The sequence below is a fragment of the Mastigoproctus giganteus genome, chromosome 6 (assembly GCF_048544385.1).
Source record: "Mastigoproctus giganteus isolate SK-2022 chromosome 6, ASM4854438v1, whole genome shotgun sequence".
In the NCBI taxonomy this organism is placed as follows: domain Eukaryota; kingdom Metazoa; phylum Arthropoda; class Arachnida; order Uropygi; family Thelyphonidae; genus Mastigoproctus; species Mastigoproctus giganteus.
The window spans coordinates 214,254,714-214,266,411 of NC_143580.1; the positions used below are offsets into that span (position 1 = coordinate 214,254,714).

The following is an 11,698-nucleotide window of genomic DNA, read 5'->3' on the forward strand; positions in this document are numbered from 1 at the left end:
CAATTTGTGTAGCAGTCTTCCATGTGCAACCGTATCAAAAGCCTTTCTAAGATCCAAGTAAAAGTAAAGTGCAGCCATTATCAACCCACTGCAGGGTGGAAGCCTCCTCAACAATTCATGCTGAGGGAAATGGACCATAATCTGCCACGCTGGTCCAGTGCGGGTTGGCAGATCGACCATATTCAGCAGTCAGGGGCTTGAACCCCGGTCTACTCAAAGAGCGTGTGCTACTGCACTCCCGCTCCTGCCCACTCGGCTACGGAGGCCTCTTATATAATATCAAAGCTATTCCCTCCCTGCATCCAGTTCTTTTGTGACTGCATCATAATATCCAATCAAATTGGTCAGGCAAGACTTCCCCTTAACAAAACCATGCTGTGTCCGAGCTATAACTGAAGTCTTGTCTAAATGATCCTGCAGTGCTTCTTTAACCAATGCCTCCATTAATTTTCCTGGAATAGAAGTTAAGCTCACAGGTCTATAATCACTTGTGTCAGCCTTTTGATCCTCCTTTGTGAATTGGGGTCACATTTGCACATTTCCAGTCTATGGGTACCTCCCCTGAGTCCAAGGAAACTCTCATAATTATGGCTAAGGGTTTGCTTACTTCCTTTGCTGCCTCCTTTAATATAACTGGATAGATCCCATCCACCCCGGGTACCTTTCTTGTGTTTATCTTCAACAGTTTCTCCTCCACTTTACTCCCAGTTATTTCAAGATTCTGTAGCTTACTGCTAGAGTTGAATACACCTCTGGTATTCCCCTCGCTGAATAACTCCTCATGTGTGAATGTCGATGCAAAATATTCATTTAGTTTGTTAGCTACCTGAGCAGGGTCATCAACAGTTGACCCATCAATATCAAGTGGACCAATCTGATTCATCCCCTTCCTTCTAGAGTTTACATAAGTAAAGAACTCTTTGCTGTTTTTCTTTGCATCCCTTGCCAAGGATTTCTCGTAATCTGCCTTCGCCTGCCTAACCTCCTTTGTAACTTGGTTGCATATCAACTTGTATCTATCATAGGCTTCTGTGTCATGTGTTAATTTGTAAGTATCCCATGCATTTTTCTTCTCTGCCATATGCCTCATTAGTTCATCTGACACCCATTTTGGCCTAAACCTTGAACAATATTTCTTAGTTGGTATGTAAAGCCTAGTAGCTTCCAAGATTAATTCTTTGAATGCTTCCCATTTTGAATTTGCTGTTGGTAACATCATCAGGTGGTCCCACTGTATAGAATTTAAATACTGTCTCAGTCCATCGTAGTCGCCTTCACGGAAGCAATAACCCTTCCATTTACCCCTAATGGTAGTTACCTCTTTGAGTAAATCCCACTTCAGCACACTGTGATCACTGCCACCTAGTGGTTCATTTATCTGCAGATTCTTAATGCATGAAGAATCACTGCTGATAATCAAATCAAGAGTATTACTTCCTCTAGTTGCCTCCCGAACATGCTGATGTAGAAAACAATCATCCAATAAATCCACAAAAGCCCTGCTAGTGTGTGAGTGACCAGCCCCCAAATTCCAGTCAATATCTGGGAAATTAAAATCCCCCATTATAAGACTCTCTGATTTACTGGCCCACTCTATTTCCCTGTACAGTTTCTTATTATACTCATCAGAGTCATTAGGCCTATAGCACACTCCTACTCTCAATTTTGATCTCCCAATGCTTATGTCACAAACTGATTGTTCTATTCTCTAAGCTAGGCTTCTCTTAATGTCGGATTTCTTCTACCCAGGTGGAAGATCTTAGTATTAGTAGTGGCAAATGATGCAAAATGGCAAGTTTATACAGCATTAGCCAAAAAAAAAAAAACAATTTCCATATCATCTGTCTATCTCTTGTAACAGTTTATCTAGTTATTCCTTGAATTTATTCAAATTACCATTTTTACTTCACCACATAGAAGTTTGTTTCAAGAATCAAGTATCCACAGGGCTGAAGACAGTTGAAGGGTAGCTTTCCACACATCTATCCTTCAACCATGTACCTCGGTAGCAGAAATCCTATTTTAAAAGAATAGGTAACAATGATCCTTGAATAACATACACTTGGGTAGCACCAGCCTTCCTTCTAGTAGCAGTAATCCTTGAAGCTTTGAATAATATATTACGTGGGTAGCACTAACTCAAGAGTCAACAATGAAATGGACTCGGGACTAACTTCTGATATGACATTCTCAAACAACATACAAAAGCTGCTGCTATGGTAGTTTAAGGAGTTCTGACAAGAATAAGACCTTTTTCTGTAGTGAAAAAGAGATGATCGTTCCATTGTTGTTGTTGTTGTTGTTATTTGGTGTTTTAGGAGCATTAGCAACTAAGGCCATATTGCTCCGGGATATGCGGTGGTCATTCCCTGACCTTTCCGTATCTTCCGTATTTGGTGGTGATGGGCTCGAACCCCGGTCTAATCAAGAAGCGTGTGCTACGCACTGCTGCTCCTTCCCACCTGGCTACGGAGGCGCCATTGTTCCATTACATAAAACAATGGTTAGGCCACATCTTGAATACTATATACAGGGCACACCTTGAATATTGAAGAAATATAGAAATCATTTGGAATGGGTGCAGAGAAGAGTGATCAGGTCACACAGAGGGAGTATTCTTATCAAGAGAGAGAGAAATGAGTTCTATAATTTAGTGCTTGGAAATCAGGAATCTGAACATGTGACCTGATAAGACTTTAAAAGAGATGACCACTTGAAGAGATAACACTTGAAGTAAAACTTAAACATGAAAGAATGTCTTTACAATAGACCAATATATTCCCTAAAAACACCTTGATAGAAACTACAAAAAGAATCTGAATGCAAATGCAAAACTGAATATATAAAAAATAATAAAATTAATAATAAGAAGAAATGAATCTTATTTTATTTCTTATTATTATAATAATCTCTCTATACATTAAAAACATTTTCCTCCTATTGATATTTATTCGAGCCAATGGGAGAAGAGAGTGAGGCAATTAAGTCACTACAAATGCAATTAATTATTGACAACTGCCTCCATAACGTTCACCAACCTCATATACGTGCTTCGCTGTCTAAAATTTGATGTTCCATTGTAACATTTTTTGTATATTAATGAATATTGATATTTGTAAATAGTTTAGTCATTTGTAAATATTTTAAATATTTACATAGTTTGTAAGTGTTTTAGTTAAATATTTTAGTCCTGCCCTTTCGGATGCAACAATATTCCTGAAATAACATACACGTATAAATTATAAATCCAGTTTAATGTAAAAATACAAATATATACTAACAGGCAGTAGCTTTCGAGACTGGCGTGTCTCTTCATCAACTGAAATTCAAATACAAAAATACAACGGATAAGTGCAATGAGCTGAGTGAGGCACGTTAATCATGTGCCATTGTTGTTGCACGGACGTGCGCTGCTTTTAACTCCACTGATCATCTAGCATTAAAACGGTTGTCTCTAGGATGGGGTGTAGACGTATGCCTTTGTGGTGGTTTATTGCCTTTGGATTGTTTAATATGTTAAGTGACTCTAGCCATAGGCGGTGGCGAAAGTGTCGTGAGTGGTCTACTACTTCAAAGTCACGTTTGGGATCAAGATCGTGGTTGGTGGCCAAAAAATGTTCCGCGACTGCGGAACATTTTTGGGCCACCAACCAGGAGTCTCCCCCCAACTCCATGTTTTTACTCTGTGTAGAATACAATACTCTGCATAAGGCCAGGATGTGTATTTTGTGAAGTATTAATGTGGGCTGGTTGTGTTGTTCCTCTGGTCACTTAGCCTGGGAGGCTGTGGAGAGCCACTAACAACCCCAGTTTCCATCACCACCACAGGGAGGTGGGCCAAGACACATTAGGAGAGTTCTGGCGGGGTGAACCCTGGGGTAGCCTAGGCATCCAAGGAGAGCCAAAAAAAAAAATTTTTTATTGGAAAGGAGATAGTGGGGAGAGGGTGGGATAAAAGGGGTAGAGAACAGAGGGGGGCAGTGTTGAGGCACTTGCCTGATTTAAAAGGGGGGACTGGGAAAAGGGGGTGGGGGAAGGAGACTCAACCACTCCAGGTGGCAGGAATAAAAGAAAATAGGGAAAGAGATTCCTATGGCAGAGCCTGCTTTTGCAGCTCTGTCCCACACTGGCCTGGGGGGGGGGTTACCCTAATGGCCAGTGTCAGCATCCCGAACCATGCCAGCTAGGAAAGGCTACAGCATGGTGTCAAAGACTGATGGCTATGCAGACCTGAGGATCTGCATAGCCATCAGTCTGTCCGGTGAAGAGGCTAAGATAGAACATGCAATTAATAACTTTCATTCACTCAACATTTACTTTTTATAATTTATATATTATATATATTAGATATTTTCTTTTATATATTAGATATCGATCAGTGCATTTTGACAGGCATGTCTTTTACGTAGGAAAGATTTGATTTACTCTCATACCTCTACATATTACGTAGAAAAGCGTGCACAGGGGTTGGCAAGCAAAGAGAGCAGGGGCGGAGCCCCCTAGTATAATATTAATATAATATTATAATAATCTTATTATTATAAATAATAATAAAATCTGACTATTACCTGATGACTAACCTAAGTAGCACCCATTTGATAGAAACTAAAACGACATCTGCACCCAGGGGAGCCTGGATGTAGATGTGGACTCTGGACTAACTATACATTCTGATGTGTTCTCTGAACAGTGTAAAAACAAGCTGCTAGGATAGTTCAAAGAGTTCTGATAATAATGTACAAGATCCTTTTCCGTAGGGACAAAGAGGTGATTATTACTTTATATAAAACAATGGTTAGGCCACATCTTGAATATTGAAGAAAGATGCAAAATAATAATAATAATCTGGCTATTACCTGATGACTAACCAAAATAGCACCCATTTGATGGAAACTAAAACGAAATCTGACCCAGGGATGCCTGGATGCAGATTTGGTTTTAGTTTTATATCGTGAAATGCACTCAGGTTTTGATATGTTTTAGTTGCATATCATGAAATGCACCCAGGCTTCCCTGGGTGTATTTCGCACATTACAGTAGTTAATTTGATGATGTCAAAGAACATGTAAATCTTGGGAGTTTATTACTCATCTGTGGTGTCCCTAGCAGAAAATTCCATAAACATGAACTGAATGTAAAAGTATAAGAACAGAATGTAACACATTACTGAGGGTTGTGAAAATGTTTTATCAGGCCTGTTAGGGAGGTGTAGCATGAGTTTTGAATTAAGATTTGACAGTGGTGCATTGACCTTTATTGATCTATCAGGCCTGTTAAAGTGCAAGTTCATGAACCAGTTTATATGTGTATGTGGGCTAAATAAGACAAATAGCCCATAAGAAAAACCCTCCATCTACTTGAGATAGGCTAACCAGCCCTGATTGAAGAGGCTTTTAAAAATCTCTCCAGTCTTTAACAAGATCTGAAACCAGGGGTCTCCAAACTGATGACAATTGGTAAAACTACTATACTGTCACAGAAGTTCATGACTGTTCAAGTACATAAACAATTAACAGGTTAGTTTAAAAGTTGGGACGAAAAAAAAAGGTTATTGAAAGAAGTGTGTAAGAATGCCTGAAAACATTCCAAGTGCACAGGAAGCAATTAGCTTTCATAGTCCTAAAAAAGTCGTAATAATAATACTCTCAGCAGTTTAGTGTACAAAATTCAAATACCATAATGCCTAGCCAGTGGTGACAGAGGTGTGGCACTCAGCTCTTTTGGTTCTGCAAAGATACCTGAGAAGTGTTTAAGCTCTAAATGAGTTAAGTAATCTAAATATATTTTTGTGTCATAAAAATCAAAACCAACCAACCAACTAATCTAAATGTTGATGACATCTTTAGACTTTTTCAGATGACATAATACAGCAGGACATAAATTTAAATTAGAAAAGGGTGCTTATAGGATGGATGTAGAAAATTTGCTCTCAGAGGGGTTTTTTTTTTTTTTTTCTTTTTTTTGGCTGATGCTGTGTAAGCTTGTTTCCTTACATCATTTTCATTTCAAGTGAATATTCTGGGCACCACATTTAACAGATTTGAATCCATGTAAATATTTTTTAAGATTTCTTAGGAGCAATATGTATAAAAATAGTCCAAACTGGATAGAAGTGAAAGCTGAAAGAAGTAGAAAGCACCACTTAAGAACATTAGATGCACATCATATGTGCATCTAATGTTCTTCAGTGGTCACATATCAAAAATGGTTTTGCATGAATAAAACATCCTGTTTCACAAGTACAGTGATATTAGAAAAAATATGAAGTGAAATATTTCATTATATTACAGAAATGGTACCAGTAAAATTACCTTTACATCTGGATACACATGTAAAAACTAATCAAAACTAATTCGGCATAAACCCTTCAACCTGTGTAAATGTATAAAGTAGAATAGTAGTAGTGGCATGTGATGCAAGAAAGCAAGTGTATGAGCTTATGCAGCTTCAGCAAAAAAAAAAAAAAAAACACACCATTCCCTCCAAATGACTGTCCAGTTCCTCCTTAAATTTTTTCAACCTATCAACTTCCACAACGTCTGATGGAAGTTTGTTCCAGCAATTAACCACCCTGCTGCCTAAAGGCAAATTTCTGCACATCTATTCTACATCTGTCCTTTCTTAATTTGAATTTATGCCCCCTTAGGTTCAAAATCTGAACAAGTGGAAGGATCCCATCAGAATTCAGCATGCTTAACCCATTCAAGGCCTTATACACCTCAATCAGATCACCATGCAGGTGCCTGGTCTCCAGCCACTGCAATTTGCAGAACTTAAGCCTCTCTTGGTACGAGGATCCCTTCATTCCCCTCACCAATCTTGTTGCCCTTCTCTTGACATGCTCAAGCAAATCTACATCCTTCCTAAAATTAGGCCTCCAGACCTGTACGCAGTATTCAAGGCGTGGCCTGACCATTGCTTTATACAGAGGGACAATCACCTCCTTTTCCCTGCTAGCAAAATTCCTATATATCATTGACAAAACCCCATGACCTGCCATGGCAGCCTGTCTGCATTGCTCAGAAAACTTCATATCTGACTGCACAATTACTCCCATGTTTTTTTCATTTTCTACCACCTTAAGTGTAGTACCACACAATTGGTACATTTCTCTGGAGTTACTTTTACCCATATGCAGTACTTTGCATTTTTCAAAGTTAAACATCAGTTGCCAGTTCTTAGCCCATCTGCCCAAATTATCTAGATCCTGTTGTAGTAGCACACTGCCATTACTGTCATTAACAACCCTGCCAACCTTTGTATCATCTGCAAACTTCGACATTAAACCTGATATACCTTCATCAATATCATTAATAAATATACAAAACAACAGTGGACCCAACACCGAACCCTGTGGGACTCCACTAATAACATTAGTCCACGAAGAGCAGCACCCATTGATTACCACCCTCTGTCTTCTCCTACTTAACCATCCTTTTATCCATTGTAGCAACTTACCCTTAATACCATTCTGCTCCAATTTGTACAATAGTCTTCCATGCACAACAGTGTCAAAAGCTTTCCTGAAATCCAAATATATGATATAAAAATTATTTTTTGCATCCAGTTCCTTTGTAACCACATCATAATAATCCTATCAAATTTGTCAGAAAAGACTTTCCCTTAACAAACTCATGCTGTGTCTGAATTATTGCTGCAGTCTTGTCTAGATGATGCTGCAGTGCATCTTTAACCAGCGACTCCATTATTTTACCGGAACAGAAGTTAAACTAACTGGTCTGTAATTACTCGTGTCACCCTTCGATCCCCCTTTGTGAATTGGGGATACATTTGCACATCTCCAGTCCGTGGGAACCTCCCCTGAGTCCAAGGATGCTCTCATAATTATGGCTAAGGGTTTGCTTAGTTGCTTTGCTGTCTCCTTTAATATAACTGGATAGATCCCATCCATCCCAGGTGCTTTTCTTATGTTTAACTTCAACAATTTCTCCTCCACTTTGCTCTCAGTTATTACAAAATCATTACGTATCCTGCTATAATTTGATAACCTTCTGCCATTTTCAAACCTTAATAATTCCTCATGTGTGAATGTAGATGCAAAATACTCATTCAGTTTGTTTGCTATCTGAGCAGGATCATCAACAGTCGAACCATCAATGTCAAGTGGACCAATCAGATTCATCCCCTTCCTTTTAGAGTTTATATAAGTAAAGAAATCCTTGCTGTTTTTCTTAGCATCTTTTGCCAAGGATTTCTCATAATCTGCCTTCGCCTGCCTAACCTCCTTTGTGACCTGATAGACAAGCTTATATCTGCCATAGGCTTCTGAGTCGCTTGATAATTTATATGCATCCCATGTATTTTTCTTTTGTTACGAGTCTCATTAGATAACCATTTAGGTCTAAACCTTTAACAATATTTCTTAATAGGTATGAAACTTTTAGTAGTATCCACGATTAATTCCTTGAATGCTTCCCACTTAGAATTTACTGTTGGTAACATCGTCAGTTGATCCCACTGTACAGAATTTAAAAACTTTCTGAGACCTCTGTACTCACCTTTACAGAAGCAAAAACCCTTTACACCTAATGGTAATTAAATCTTTATGTAAATCCCACATCAGTACACTGTGATCACTGCCACCTAGTGGTTCCTTTAACTGCAAATTCTTAATACACAAATTTCAGACAAATCACCACATACAAAATGTATCGAAAAATTTCACCCCAAAAAAACATCTTGTACAATATGTGTGAACTGGTATATTGTGATTTGTTAATTTACACCCATCTTATACAAGTTCTGATACATGTATTCAGATGTAAACATAGCTAAGATGTTGTTTAAGCATTCAGCTGCAATACCATTTAGAAATATTGTAGTCTGACAGTTAAACTATTATTTAAGCACAATTTCTTTGAAACTAATAAAGGATATAATAAAAAGCTTAGCTTATTTCTTTCTTCTTCTTTTTTTTTTTTTTTTTTTTGTAATGTTGCAAACAACTCTGTTTGCCACATAAAAGCATTTGTTCTAAATGCAACATATCATCATCAGCCATTTTCAATCCACTGCAGGATGAAGGCCTCTCCAGCAACTTTCCAGTTCCTTCTGTTTTGTGCAATGGCCATCCATTTACTACCCACAAACTCATGAATTTCATCTGTCCATCTATGTTGTCTTCCAGGTTTTCTCTTAGCTCCTCTTTGGTACCATTCTGTTATTTTCTTAGTCCATCTGTCATCATGTCTTAGAGGATCCTTGTCCTGCCCAAAACCATTTTTGTTCTTTAGTTTTGATAAGAATGTCCTTTTACTTGAGTTTGCTGCCTAATCCATGTGTTTCTCTTCTTATCTAACAGTCTGATTTCCAATATAATTCGTTCCATTCTTTGCTGTGTAGTTCTCAGCTTCTCTTCCATTCTTTTGGTGAGTGCCCAAGTTTCACTTCCATAAGTCATGGTGGGGAGTATACATTGGTTCGTTATTTTACGTTTCAGACAAACTGGGATATTGCTCCTCAGTATGTGACTATATTTCCTGACTGCTATCCATCCAAAATTATTCTTCTCTTGACTTCCAGCCATTTATCATTATTACAGCTAATAACTTGTCCCAGATAAGTATATGAATCGACCTTTTCAATTACTGCTCCTTCAATCATTATATCCCTTTCTGTGGCATACTTGTTCATCATTACTTTTGTTTCAGCCATATTCATCTTTAGTCCAAAATCCTTACTAACTCTGCATAAAGGATTCAGATTTTCCTCTAATTCTTTGGGATCATGGCTTATGACCACAATGTCATCTGCAAATCGTAAATGATTTAGGTATTCTCCATTCACATTGACTCCTTTCTGCGAGCAATCTAATCTTCTGAAAGCTTCCTCAAGGGCAGCAGTAAGCAACTTCGGAAATATTGTGTCTCCTTGTCGAACTCCTTTCTCAACTTTAAATTTACTACTGTCTTTGTCTAGTCTAATAAAGGAGGTAGCATTATCATATATTTTCTTCAAAATCATAATATATGGGGTATCTATGCCTTGTCTTTCCAGTGCCCGAAACATTGCTTTATGCTGTATGGAGTCAAATGCCTTTTCATAATCCACAAATGCCGGGCATAATGGTGTTTTATATTCATTTGCTTTCTACATTAGCTGTGACATTACGTGAAGGTGATCCATAGTTGAAAATCCTGTCCTAAAGCCAGCTTGCTTTTTCGGTTGATTCTCATCAAGTATTCTTTCTAACCTGTTAGTAATGACCCTTGTGAACAACTTGTAGATGTGGGATAACAAGCTAATTGGTCTATAATTTTCAATTTCTGATTTATCTCCTTTCTTATGCAGCAAAACTATGATTGCATTATTCCACTCCTTAGGCATCACACTTTTTCTAATGCATTTTGTGAAGAGTCTTGCCAGTTTTTGTGTCATGTGTCTTCCTCCCAATTTTAACAACTCTACAGTAACTTCATCTTCCCCCTAGGCTTTCTGATTCTTCAACGCATGTTCTACCTCATCAGGCATGCTGTATGTGTTACTAATTTGCGATCCATCTTCTCCACTGCTGGCATCATTCCCTCGCTCCTTGTATAACTCTTTATAATAGTCTTCTGCTATTTGAATTATGCTTTCTCTGCTATTTATAAGCACACCATCACTATTCTTCACTTTCATTTGTCTTTCTGTATTACTACTCATGGCTACTGATTTAAATCCTTTGTTTTCTCTTAATGCTTGTTCTACTTTTCTTGTGTTAAATTTTCTTATATCCTCTCTGAGTCTCTTTCTAATGGCTTTGCATAACTCAGTATACTCAATTTTCTCCCTGTCAGTGTTTTTCTTCCTCTTCATTTGTCGTCTTCGGTTCATCATAACAAGTGTTTCTTGACTGATTTTTTCTTCTTTGGATTTCTTTTTCCCTATAGGTTTTTTGGGCTTTATCACTTTCAGAAAGTTGTAATATTCCTTGTCGATATCTTGGTCCTGAGCAGTCTGCAGAAGCTCAAACTTGTTCTTAAGTTCTAGTACATACTGCTTTTTCTCCTCTTCTGCTATCTCAAACACCTTTGTATTATTTACTCGAGTCAGTTTTTTCCTTTCTTTTCTTACATCTATATCAAGTGTGCATCTTACCATTCTGTGATGACTTCCAACATTTACCTTGTTCAGGACAGTAACATCATTCATGATATATCTTCTGTTAGTGAGGATGAAGAGGATGATGCAATATGTAATACTTATTAAATTTAGTACCAGATTTGCCTAACAAAAACTACCAAAGCATAATTACAAAATTAATTTAATAAAATAAAAGGAAATAAGTTTATCATTGCTTACATAGTAATACTGCAAGTTGAAAATTCAAATCTCTCTCTCTCTCTCTCTCTCTCTCTCAGTAATCGGTGGTTGGAAAAAACAGAGGCCAACAAGAGGATACAGTCAGTTGCCTTCTATTCCTTGCACAAGTTAAATAACAATGAACTAAAACAGTGTTAACTAAAGAGGCATTTCAGAATGCACAACTTGTACCTGATGAGCAGATTATCAAAATAATCTGTTCGTTATTTGATAATCTGTTCGATGTCAATAATCTGTTCGTTTGAACAGATTATAAAAATACTTGAAATTAGAACACTTTTCTCAGAGTCTAAAAATCACATGTTTTGCAGATGCAAAATATGATTTTTATATTTAAAATGGAGTAGTTAAAATGCCTTTTTGGCTTTTTTTT

At 37.6% G+C, this 11,698-nt stretch overlaps 1 protein-coding gene across 1 annotated transcript in view; it reads left to right on the forward strand.

Annotated features, from left to right (window-relative positions):
• The window catches only part of LOC150084936 (maleylacetoacetate isomerase-like), a 57,457-nt gene extending 45,984 nt beyond the window's left edge, over positions 1-11,473 (forward strand). The window contains exon 7 of the mRNA XM_090376722.1: positions 11,364-11,473. Coding sequence (XP_090232848.1) covers positions 11,364-11,437 — 74 coding nt within the window. The 3' untranslated portion in view covers positions 11,438-11,473. The remainder of the gene's footprint in view (positions 1-11,363) is intronic.
• The last annotated feature ends 225 nt before the right edge of the window (positions 11,474-11,698 follow it).